Here is a 13,490-nt window from a genome sequence, read left to right as displayed (position 1 = left end):
TTCTATCACAGACCAGAAATTATTGTTACATTCTAGTGACTGCACAATATTTTTCACATAACTATATATATTTAATGTATTTACTGACTTTACATAATATTTAGCCTATAAGATAAGATACGCCTATGGTCTAAAATGATATGGACAAAAAGTCGGTTGCTACAAAATCAGGCTTAAAATCTTCAAGTTTGTGGCCAACATAATGTGACTCTTCTCAGATGGTGTGTGTTGTGTTCATTTAATAAACACACTGAAAATAAAATGTACAAACTGGCATGTAGCCTTTATTCCCTAAGCACTCCCCTTCTATTGTTCGACCTCTATATAGTCATCTGTCTATTTTATACTGCTGCCATCTATAGAACAATAATAGGAATAACAACTGATCACCACAGTGTGAAGAAGGTTTGGCAGGTTAGCATCAGAAGTTAGTCCTGCAGGTTTAGTTGTGTATTCCTCCAAATAATATTTCTAAATTTATTGTATTTATATTTCCAAATAGATTATTGACTTTATATAATCTTTATGGTGTTTTCAGTTTGGTTGTGACACTTTTTCCAAGTCATCTCAACGGTAAAAAGTGTCCCAATCACCCTGAATTCCCACCTATATATTATGATCCAACTGTAACATTGCTTTTCTGTACTTCTTTATTTTTATTTATTTTTTACTTCCTCGTTTTTGTTTTTGTGTAAAGAATACATACTTCTGCATGCATTACAGAGATCAGGAATTTATTCTGCCAAACTTCCTCATGCTTCTTAGTATAAACTCGACCATTCTATTGTGTCTATCAGACTTAATATCAAAACTCACTGTCATATATCTGGCATATATTTGCAAAATCAAACGAAACCAAAAACCATTACCATTGTCGTCATCTTGCTGGTAAAACATTGTTGTAAATATTGCAAATTCATAATATGTATTTATAATTAATCTACATGAAAATCAATAGGAGTTACATTTACATGTAACCTGATTTACTGAATTCTCTATTATTTCTTCAGCTGTCATTGGTGGTGCACCTTAAAAAAGATTTAGAATAGAGCCACTGTACTTTCATCCATAAAGTATTTGTCAGTGTATCTTCACTGAGATATCATACCCTCTAGGTTGTAGACGATGAATCAACATAAAACATGCATGGATGCATTTGAATTAACCTTTGCAACAACAAAAAAAGTGCAATTATAGAGCAAACCAGATGAGAATTTTCTCTTTGATTAATCAATAAAACAGTTGTGTACACCAGCATTGCAGTTGAACTGGTTGTGTTTGGTGCCTCTGAAGATCTTATGGAAGGTTTCAGTGTCTTTAATAAGCTGATACACAGTCTGTTACTCAATGTTCACTCTGATGTGCCACTGTTCAGTGTATATAATGTATTGACTTCCAGCTGATATAATGTGTGCTAGTAAATGAAGGGACATGAACTTGAAATCATAAGTATTTTACAACATAATTAAAATGGAGTAACCATGATATTTCTAATGCCTTATTGCAATTTTGTTTTGAAAATGTGCATATGAGTGTGTGTCTGCACCAACCTGTGTGTTTTCTTTTGTAGTAGATCAGCCCTCCTGCTGCCATGATCACCACCAAAACCAGCCCTGCAGCTCCAGTTATCATCTTATTCCTGTCAAATTCTGACAGAGATGAATCTGCAAAATAAGATAAAATTGTGCTGAAATATTCAATGTTTTGTTACGCCCGTTTCTCACATACTCCGTGTGCAGTGTGTATGCGGTGCAGGAGCAGCATGCGCTACAGTGCTTTCACATAGGCCTATGCTGCGTTTGCAGTGCGTAACTGATCCGCGGCTGTACCACAAAAACCTACTTACTATTTTTATTTATGCAGCATCTTTTATTTAAAAAAAGTTTTGTCAGCATTGCGAATTCTCTTTGTACACATATACACTCTTTAATGGACGTATGCACGTTTAAACACAATTTATACAACGTAGGCCTATTATTCCATGCATTACTTCTACTTATAAGTTGCTCAAGCAAGTGGTCAAATATTTAACCAATATAATGCATTATATTAAAATCGCAAACATTTTAAATTAAAACTTAAAATGGACAAAAACAGCCGACTTTCATGCCTTTTCTTTTGCATTTAAATTTTAATAGGCCTACAATAAATCTTGCATGTCACAAAGAGCTTGTTTTTCCACCTCCACGAATGAGACAAGTGTTGTTCATTATGTCGCCTTGTTAAGGTAAATTGTAGTTCCCTTACGAGAACGTTCTCTCGTACTTCGTTGCAAACGCTGTGGGAAAACTCCTTTTCTCGAGAATATTGAAGCCTTTATTTTAAAACGCATTGCTGCAGCACAGGCGAGAGCATCAGGCTCGCACGAGCGAGCTGATAGGCTGTGCTGTGGGCAACTGCACGAACCAATGGCGGATCGGCAGAGGCGCGCGAACCAATCAGGGCGCTTGGCACACTGCCAGTGTCAAGCGCGCAAAACTGCACGTGACCGTAGAATATAAATATAGAGAATAATCCGCCATTTGACAGATTTAATCTCCTTCAGCTCTCGACTCACCTTGTCGCTGATCTTCTCCGGATAAAGAAGCCGCTCGTCGTCGAACAGCCGTCCAGCGGAACAGCTTCGCATCCCGGCATCTGCCAGCTGAGCGTTTCCCTGTGGCATCCGACGAGTATCCTTTTTCTCTCTCTTTCTAAAAGAGCAAAATCGCTGTTTTCACAGCGCGCGGCGTTGTTGCAAATGCCGCTCTCTATCTGCGAATCCTGCGGGGTTCCCCTGCATGTGTCTGACAGACACACACAGTGTGCTGCCTGTCTCGGCCCTGAGCACGCCGAGTCAGCGCTCACTAAAGGCGGCTGCCTTCTCTGCGACGGGCTGCCTGTTTCTACTCTCCGCTCGAGACTCGCGCTCGCTTCGTCGGTGAGTGATTCCGCCCATCTTCCATCTTCGGCGCCCCGCGAGCCCCGTAGGAAGAAGCGGTGCGATCAGAGGCGTCCTGAACGCGGTGAGTTTAGCGAATGCACGCCGGGCCTTTCTCCACGTGCTTCGCCCATGCCCTCTTCTCCAGTTCTGTTCTCTCAGAGCGACCAACGCCCCTCGTCTGAAGCGGCGGGACTCGTCTCTTTTGGCGGATCTGCTGAAGATATGGACGACGCAGTTTCTGTGGCGGCATCTGAGAGTGAGGATTGGTCGGGCTCCGCGGACCCCGCCCCCCCCCTCTCAGTTAGATCCTTCTGACACTCGAGCAAACATCGACGCCGAACTCTTCCGTGTCATGTCTCGCGCTGTCAACAAGTTGGGACTCGACTGGCTTTCCCCAGCCGAGCCTGCCAGAAGCCGCCTCGACGAGTGGTACCTGCCGGGGCGCCAACAGGCCCCTCGTCAGCGCGCCGCTCCATTTCTGCCTGAGGTCCACGAGGAGCTCACTAAAAGCTGGCGCGCGCCCTTTTCAGCGCGAACGCGCTCATCTGCTTCTTCAACGCTCTCCACTGTTGACGGCGCTGACGAAAAAGGTTATGTGTGTCTCCCCCCACTGGAGGAAGCGGTCGCTGTCTTATGCCCTCCCACTGCAGGAAGTTGGAGGTCTAAGACTGTGCACCCATCCAAGCCGTGCAGAACCACTTCGGCCATTGCCAGCCGCGCTTATGCTGCCGCCGGTCAAGCCGCCTCTGCTCTTCACGCCATGGCGACCCTTCAAGTGTTTCAGGCGAAGCTCCTCCGCTCCATGGACGAGTCAGGCCCTGACCCAGACACTTTTAAGGACCTCAGAAGTGCGACGGATTTGGCGCTACGGGCCACAAAGACCACCGCTCAAGCCCTGGGCCGCAACATAGCCAGCCTGGTTGTTTTAGAGCGCCACCTGTGGCTGACTTTGACTGAAATCAGGGACGCAGACAAGACCGCCTTCCTCGATTCTCCAGTCACAGCATCTGGTCTCTTCGCCCCATCTGTCAGCGGCTTCGCAGAACGCTTCACTGAGGCTCAGAAAGCTTCCAGCGCTATGAAGCATTTTCTACCAAAACGCTCCAGTTCGGTCCAACGGCGCCCCAAGAGCACGCCGCGACCTGAGAGGGTAGCTTCACAGGTCCTCCAGCCCCGCCCAGTGGCTGAGACCAGCCAGCGCCTGAAGCATGCAAAGCGGTTCCCGTTCCCTAAGCTTCAGGGCCCGCGGCCGAAGCTCACGCTCGATCACGAGCCCAAGAAGCCGTCCTAACCGGCATAAAGAGGGGTCATTGTCCCACCGCGGCCAGACCAGCCCCGAAGATCGCTCGAGTGCTACTCTCAGCCCCCTCTTCAGTTCAGGCGGTTGGAGCAGTTTTAAATGCTGTACATGGGCCCGTCACCTGTCACGCACCCCTGCACACAAACGCTGTTTTAACAGCGACCCACAAAAAGCACAAATCGAGCAAAATTTCTCCCTCACATACATGTACGTTCGAACCCCCAACTCCGGGCGTTCCAGATATGTCAAGTCAAGTCATCTTCATTTATATAGCGCTTTTAACAATGTAGATTGTCTCAAAGCAGCTTTACAGAGATAAGCGTATATTTTAAGGTAACAGAGATTGTTTCGGCTTTACAGCAGAGTTAAGTTATTTCCATCTAAAGTTAGTTTTAATTGATTTGGTTCCGTCGCAACGATCATTTGTTATTAAATTAGGGGCCGCTAAGACGACACCATTCTCTCTACACAGACTTTAAACGCGAACCTGTGAGAAACGCTGATGGCGGTCACATGCGCATTTAGAATGGGTTCTATAGTTATGTGCGTTAGAATATACGCAGGTTTGGAATTCCCTACAAGCCAAGCCTAAACAAAATACTTGTCTTTCCTTATAAATTTTGATAAGGAACTTTATTTTATTTGTTGCTTTGGGGTCTAGGAACGCGAGACGAATTTTCCCGACAACGCCTTATCTGTAGAGTGGTAGTGGGATCCTCCATAGGGAGAGACTAGTTGGCACTTCAGCACTGCGTTGTCATCGGTCCAGGTGAAGGTCCTTCGTCAGATCTGGATACGGCCTGGATCCGGCAGGCTGCAGGAAAAACCTTGGGATAAACACAGACACTAAAATTAGCGTAGATGCCATTCTTCTCATGATGTAACGAGTACATCAGGATTTTTGGGAAGTGTTCCCGGTTCCGGCTGACCTAATCTATGCAGCATAACATTAAATTATAGAAGTCTATAATGTATTATGTGAAAGCTAGGTCAAAGAGATGTGTCTTTAATCTGGCTTTGAACTGACAGAGTGTGTCTGCTTCCCGGACAATGGTAGGAAGACTGTTCCAGAGTTTTGGTGCTAAATAGGAAAAGGATCTACCGCCAGCAGTGGATTTTGATATTCTAGGTATAATCAACTGGCCGGAATTTTGAGATCGTAATAGACGTGACGGACTATAATGCGTTAAGAGCTCGCTCAAGTACTGCGGAGCTAAACCATTCAGTGCTTTGTAAGTAATCAGCAATATTTTAAAATTTATGCGATGTTTAATAGGGAGCCAATGCAGTTTTGACAGAACTGGGCTAATATGGTCATACTTCCTGGTTCTGGTAAGAACTCGAGCTGCTGCGTTTTGAACCAGCTGTAGTTTGTTTATTAAGCGTGCAGGGCAACCACCCAGTAGAGCATTACAATAATCTAGCCTTGAGGTCATGAACGCATGAACTAATTGTTCCGCATTTGTCAATGAGAGCATATGATAATGCCTCTGGCTCTGCGGGCTCTAGCTTGGCAAGCTATCCCCGGAGTTTCAGAATGGGTAATGAACATCATAAAGCGCGGTTACTCGTTTCAGTTCGCCCGCAGACCACCGCGTTTTCGCGCGGTTATACAAACCACGGTAAGGAGCACACTGAGTCATGTCCTCCGCACCGAAGTGTTAAGACTGCTGGCCAAAGGGGCCATCGAGAAGATCCCCCCTTCTCAGAGCGAGTCAGGTTTTTACAGCCGTTACTTTCTTGTTCCAAAGAAAGACGGCGGCCTGAGACCCATTTTAGATCTCAGACATGAACAAGGCTCTCATGTCACGGCCGTTCAGAATGCTCACGACCAGACACATCCTGGCGCAAATTCGCCCAGGCGACTGGTTTTTCTCAATAGATCTAAAAGACGCTTACTTTCACATTCAAGTGAACCCCCACCACAGGCCATTCTTGAGATTCGCCTTCGAGGGGCAGACATACCAGTACACAGTCCTACCATTTGGACTGGCACTGGCACCTCGTACATTCACGAAGTGCATGGATGCAGCTCTCTCCCCCCTGAGACAGCGGGGCATGCGCATCCTGAACTACCTCGACGACTGGCTCATATTGACTCAGTCAGAGGCGGAGTCACATACTCACAGAGCCTGGCTCCTCAGACATCTGGAATGTCTAGGGCTCAGGGTCAATTTTGCCAAGAGTATTCTGTTGCCCAGCCAATGTATCACGTTCCTGGGAACAGTTCTCGACTCCGTACTTATGAGACCATGGCCCACACCGGCCCGTGCTCTAACGATTCAGCAGCTCGCAGCATCGTTCACAGAGGGCTCTTATGTACCCCTCAGAACGTTTCAGAGGATCCTTGGCCTGATGGCCTCTGCATCATCAGTACTCCAACTCGGCCTACTGCGTATGCGTCCTCTTCAGCTGTGGCTAGCACCTCTGGTGCCACCCCACGCCTGGCACTCAGGCCACTTGATTATCAAGGTGGACCAGCGCTGTGTTCAAGCCCTGGCCCCTTGGAAAGACGCCAGCTGGTACCAGCAGGGCGTAAGCATGGGGGTGGTCTCAGAGAGGAGGGTGATTTCAACAGACGCCTCCAACTCGGGTTGGGGAGCTCTGTACGAGGGCAGGCCTGCCTCCGGCCTCTGGTCGAGCTCGGAGAAACGCCTACACATCAACTGCCTCGAAATGAGAGCAGTTTTTCTAGCCCTAAAAACCTTCCTCCCACACCTGGCTGGACACCACGTGCTGGTCCGAACGGACAATATGTCGGTGGTCTCTTACATAAATCGCCAGGGCGGCCTCAGGTCCCGCAACCTGTTTGCCATAGCCATGCAGCTCCTACTATGGGCTCACACCAACCTGCGCTCGCTCAGGGCAGCTCACGTGCCAGGCACGTTGAACACAGGAGCAGACATGCTCTCTCGGGGCAGAGTTCCCCCAGAAGAATGGTCTCTCCACCCTCAGACAGTTCTCCTGCTTTGGGAGGTCTTCGGGAAGGCAGAAGTAGATCTTTTTGCCTCAGAAGACAACTGTCACTGCCCAATCTTCTTTTCAAAGAACAGGGATGCGTTGGCCCACGACTGGCCCAACCTTCCTCTCTATGCGTTTCCTCCGGTCTCGATGCTCCCTCAGGTCATCGAACGGATCAGGAACACCAAAAGCGCGGTTCTCTTGGTGGCTCCTCTGGCGGACCCAGATTTGGTTCCCAGAGTTGATGCAACTGTCTGTAACAGACCCGTGGCCAATTCCACTGAGGTGCGACCTTCTGGCTCAGGCCAACAGGACAATCTGGCATCCCCGTCCCGACTTGTGGGCCCTACATGTATGGCCACTCAACGGGTACCCCAGGATCTTCAAGAGGGTGTCCTGAACACTATTATGGAGGCTAGAGCTCCGTCTACTAGACGCCTCTATCACCTTAAATGGTCAGTGCAGTCTGTCTCCAGCTGGTGTTTAGCTCGAAACCTCGACCCACACACTTGTGAAGTGCCAAAAGTGCTTTCTTTTCTGCAAGAGATGTTGGATGCGGGTCGCTCCCCCTCCACTCTCAAAGTGTACGTGGCAGCCATTGCTGCTTTTCACGAATTGGAAGCCGGAGCCTCCTTAGGTAAAAGCGACCTTATAGTTCGTTTCCTTAAGGGCGCCAGAAGGCTTAACCCGCCTCGGCCACCGTCTATACCGGCCTGGGACCTTTCTCTGGTCCTGCGGGCTCTTAGGGGACCTCCCTTTGAACCACTTCAGTCGGCAGATCTCAAGCCCCTCTCTCTGAAAACCGCCCTGCTTCTAGCACTGGCGTCAGTTAAAAGAGTAGGGGACTTGCAGGCGCTTTCTACTAGCGCTTCCTGTCTGGAGTTTGGTCCTAATGACTCCAAGGTCATTCTTAGGCCAAGACATGGATATGTGCCTAAGGTGCTCTCAACTCCGTTCAGAGCCCAGGTTATCTCTCTGTCAGCTCTTCCCTCCTCTGAAGAGGACAGTGATTCTCTCACGCTTTGCCCCGTCAGAGCTTTGAGAATTTATCTGGAGCGTTCGGCCTCTTTCAGACAGTCTGAACAGCTCTTCGTTTGTTTCGGGGGCCGAACCAAGGGCCTTCCTGTTTCTAAGCTCACGCTGTCCAGATGGATAGTTGACGCCATTGCTCTGGCTTACACCTCACTGGGCCTCTCTTGTCCCATAGGTGTTAGAGCTCACTCCACGAGAGGTGTCGTCTCTTCGTGGGCTTGGTCGAGTGGTGTTCCTATTGAGGACATTTGTGCGGCGGCCGGCTGGTCTGTTCCGTCCACATTTGTGAGATTCTACAACCTAGATGTTCCTGCCCTGCAGGCACGAGTTCTTTCTGTCTAGACCCTGGCTTTGCGGACCCAGACTGACTGTAGGACTCGGACACATGGGTTTTCCTATCTAAGACATTTGTGCGGCGGCCGGTTGGTCCGTTCCGTCCACATTTGTTAAATTCTACAGCTTAGATATTCCTGCTCTGCAGGCACGAGTTCTTTCTGTTTAGACCCTGGCTCTGCGGACCCAGTCTGACTTTAGACCTGAACACGTGAGTGTTCCTATCCAGGACAATTGTGTGTTTTTTCCATCTAGACCCTGGCTCTGTGGACCCAGACTAGTTTTGAAATTGGACACACGGCTGTCACTTTGAATTGTGGTTAAGTTAATCTGGCCCTTGGCCCAGATCTTAATTATTGGATAATCTCTGGGCCCGATGTTCGGTCTCGTTTATCCTGGCTATTCTGTAACTTCCCGGAACTACTTGTGAGTCAGAGCGGCCAAAAGATTAATAGCACGGCGTTTTAAATAGCGTTCCCACAGCGTTTGCAACGCAGTACGAGAGAACGTTCTCATAAGGGAACGTACTTGGTTACTTACGTAACCTCGGTTCCCTTAGAGATAAGGGAACGAGTACTGCGTTGCCTTGCCGTGCTATTTCTCTTATGTCAGGTGTTTTTCGCTTCAGTTGATTATACCTGTCAAATGGCGGATTATTCTCTATATTTATATTCTACGGTCACGTGCAGTTTCGCGCGCTTGACACTGGCAGTGTGCCAAGCGCCCTGATTGGTTCGCGCGCCTCTGCCGATCCGCCATTGGTTCGTGCAGTTGCCCACTGCACAGCCTATCAGCTCGCTCGTGCGAGGCTGATGCTCTCGCCTGTGCTGCAGCAATGCGTTTTAAAATAAAGGCTTCAATATTCTCGAGAAAAGGAGTTTTCCCACAGCGTTTGCAACGCAGTATTCGTTCCCTTATCTCTAAGGGAACCGAGGTTACGTAAGTAACCAAGTACGTTTTATGATGTTTTATTAACAAAGTTCGGGAGGAGCACGTTCAAATAATCAAGCAATCAATCAATCAACTCATCAAACAATTACCATGTCTACCCTATCAGCATGAGAGGAAGCATATAAATATTCACTCTGTCAACTCATCTAACTTCCTTGACAGTTTTCAGCATCCCTCCACCACCCCGACTCCTCACTCTCGGCTTGTTCTTTCACAGCCAGGAATACGGGGGAGTACTCTGGGTTCGGGCCAAATACCGAGCCCGGAGCCCTCTCCTCGGACAGCACGCCAAATACGCATTTATTCTATCTGACTTATTTGTAAGTGTGAACTCGTGAACCTTGCTTTACCCAGTTCTTAAAGTAGAGAAAAAAGATGACTGTGAAAAAAGTAGTATTTAATTAAATACATTTATGGTGAGATTACTAGCCTACATTTTATTTAATTAAACGCATTTATGGTGAAATTATTACATTTTCAGGTCAATCTGTGTTCATTTTGACCACGAAATATGCGCTGTCACTTTAATTCAGCGCGTGCAGCACAGCAAAAATAGACTCAGTGCGGAAACGATCGCTGCATAGCTATATACGCACCGCAACTGGAACGGATCGACAGACTGCAACCGCGTGCAGTGTGAAACCGGCGTTAGCCTGGATGCCAGCCAAACTTAGCCCCGCCCACAACATTTGAGGTCGGGAAGTTCGGTCTGGACTTGATCTGTTGGGGAGCAACTATGCTCGAACCAGAGCTGTTCGGACCAATCAAATTGTCAGGGCGGGCTTTATACGATGATGGACAGATGATCAACAGTAACATAATGTAGTCTTGACGGATTTACAAATGGTTTGGTTTCTTACAAACATTATTAACGTGGCTATAATTCTTTCATATGGAAGTCCATTGTTATAATTATTCATATGTATGCAGTGTTATAACTACATCTCTGACGTTTATAACAAACCAAACTGTTTGAAAATCGGTAGAAAATTGAGCAAGTTATGGTTATTTAAACGTACATGCACCATGTTACGAGTGAGCGAGCACCCTGTGGTAAGATGGCTGCCGTGTACGGACGTCGACCTCCATAGGCCAGCAGCGCGCGCGAGACATCTAGCCTTTATTATATGATATCTATGATTCAACGTAGAAAAGTGAAGTCAATTAGAAGCACTCACTTCCTGATGGCTGAGCGTACTGCGCAGACTCAAACTGAGCTTGACGACGTAGATGTGACGTGAGCAAACTGTCTGTCTTCTAGTAGCTGTGCCAAGAGAAATCTGAATCATTCCCTTCCGAAACTTGCAGAGACGGAGAGTGTGAGTAGGAGCTGTCCATGAGCTAGGAGCAGGAGCAACTTTATGACTCTCTATGGGGTTCTCCCTTGACTTTATCGGACTTTATGCCTCCACGTCCCCCCCGATTGCCTGCGAGCTTCTCCTCCTGTCTATTCGGTAATCTCTCTACTGTGCAACAGAGAGTCGCGTGGTTATGACGTAATCGTTAGCCTATTTTTACAAAAACTGTTTCTACTGGGCCATAACATAAGATACAAGGTAACGGAGCCTTTTATACATTTTCGTGTTTCTTTAGAAATAAATAATGGACAAATGGAGTCTCTAAACGCCTCAGATGTAAAGTTATTCGCTGTCAAAGTGACGCCAAAATGAATGGGAGTCAATGGAATGCTAACAGCAGGTGATGGTCTGCTAATCAATGGCGGCCCCCGGGGAAGCTTCAATGTTTTCTGAAACCCTGCCCCTCTGGTTTACAACAAAGATGACTGCCGCTGGAGAAATGAGATGTGTAGATTCCGCCATCGCATCTAATTTTAAAGAGGAACAGAGAACCGCGGCCAAGGCATTTGTCGTTTGGAAAGATGAATGAAGAACATACGTCACTTACTCCGTTGCTCTGATTGATTGTAGGTCTATCCAATTGAGTGCAGAGGAATTTTCTTTCCTGGTTCGGTTGAAACCAAACTCGCCCCATAATCACAGCCCAATGGAGCAGTATCAGACTCATATTCTGAGTATGACGATGTCAGGCCAATGGCTTGTTATGCAACGCACACAATTCTGTCAGTTAAGCCTTGAGATAAAATTGCAATAGTAACCAGCAACCCAATGAGTCACTTGAATTTCACTTTTTAAATATAAAATAGGAATTACAAATGTTTCATTTCTTATATATGTTTATATTTAGGATACCTAAAATCAGATGATGATAAAACATCATAATATATATATATATATATATATATATATATATAATCTTTATATATAATCTTTATATAATATATAATTAATCTAAATATATATATATATATATAGCCTATATATATGAGAACTGGCATGCTCCACCACAAAGGAGATCTTCTCTCCAGGTTTGGGAAAGTATTCCAGGTGGGAGTGAATCTGGTAGTACCAGTCTCCATCAGTCAGCTCCTCAGTGGAGGTCACATCAGCTGCCACCGCTTCATCATCTCTCATCCACGTCAGTTTGATGGGTTTGGGGTAGAAGTCATAGGCACTGCAGATCAACATGGCTTGACTTTTACCACTGGCCTGCCTTACTGACCTGACGATGACTTCTGGTTTTACTGTAGACATGATAAAGTTAATTTTGTGTTGTGATTCATGTGTGGTTTCAAAAAGTTTTTAGTGTTCAATGCTCACCTGTTTTTACTTCTATAGGGAGGAATTGCCCAAAGTGCTTGCAATCGGCAATGACTTTCTCTGCCTCCTTATGTAGCCACTCAGGTTTTTTATTAAAATCATCCGCCCATTTCATTGCATATTCAGTGTACGCAACAACTTTATTTTCAGTACTGTTAAATCTCAGCAATTCAGTTTTGTCATAATATATTGAGTAGATGAGCTCAACATTTTGTAGAGAACCAAGTACACGACAGAATTAGGATGAATCCATAATGTCCATTAACTAAAACACAACAAACAGCAGCTAACAAACCTTTTGACTGTTTAATAATACAACATGTTCTGATACATCTTTGCAAAAAATCACATATTTGTAAACCAAAAAATTCAGAGTAAAGATATTTGTATCTACAATTTAAATGGCATTTTCAGTACAAAGAAAGTTAACATTCAACTATTTCATCACTATATTAAAGGAGACATATCATGCTTTTAAATCATTCCTTTTTACATATAAATCATACATTTGTGGTCTATATAAGCGGAACTGCAATGCTTGGGTCTGAATTCCTCATTATTATAGCTCCACAGGCCCCTTTTCTACCCTTTTTCTGATGTGCGTCTGAGAGCAACTTGTTTTGGTGCGGTCTTTTTAAATGCAAATGAGACACGTCATACCCCGCCCGCTCTCCAGTCTGCAGAGGTGACACTTGGTTCAACTCCACCCCGTGCGGCCATTTTTGTAGTTTGATAGCAGAGATACGATTTGGACATCCAAGAAACTTTTGGACATCCAAGATTTGTGTCAACACAGAAAACATTTCATCATTGGATAGTTTTTTCATTTGTTGTTTTATGTCAGCTTAATGCCCGGAACGCTTTTCAGAAAAGATAAGGCAACTTATTTAGCACAATTCACATGGTAATTCAGGAAAAAAATATCTCCGAATGCTCCACATGAAACTTTGGTCCTCCGACCTTTTACCACCGTGTCGATTTATTTTGATTAATATGTGCGAGGGAGAGAGAGCAAGACAGCGCCTAGTTTGGAGACGGTGAAGTCTTGTTTACACTTTCGCCTGGCTCGGAAGAGAGAGAGAGCGCGCGCGCGACCGGGTCTCTCTCTCTCTGCTCGTTCTTTCAGTTAAACATGCGCCCTGTCACAAGCGCGGCAGTTCATCTACATTACTCACCAGTCAAATAAGACTTTGGCGGGACAAAAAAATTGCTTTGGCGGGTGCTAAAACAAGTTCAATGCAGGAAAAACCCCGTTGTTGCTGAAGTAGTTATCCTTGAAGTGCTTCGCGTTCGCGCACACAAAAATGACTTT

General features: G+C 46.0%; 1 protein-coding gene across 1 annotated transcript; it reads right to left on the bottom strand.

Moving 5' to 3' along the window:
• Window positions 1-336: 336 nt before the first annotated feature.
• Window positions 337-12,404, bottom strand: LOC308681002 (rano class II histocompatibility antigen, A beta chain-like; the record flags this gene model as incomplete). The annotated part of the gene is made up of 4 exons (XM_081349524.1): window positions 337-356; window positions 1,551-1,687; window positions 11,841-12,102; window positions 12,179-12,404. Coding segments are annotated over 4 exons (645 nt in total), but the record flags the coding sequence as incomplete, so codon positions are not given.
• Between the last annotated feature and the right edge of the window lie 1,086 nt (window positions 12,405-13,490).

This window comes from Scardinius erythrophthalmus (assembly GCF_964197995.2).
Source record: "Scardinius erythrophthalmus genome assembly, chromosome: 20".
Classification (NCBI taxonomy): domain Eukaryota; kingdom Metazoa; phylum Chordata; class Actinopteri; order Cypriniformes; family Leuciscidae; genus Scardinius; species Scardinius erythrophthalmus.
Note: the sequence above shows the minus strand (reverse complement) of the source record. Positions and strands in the feature narration are given on the sequence as shown.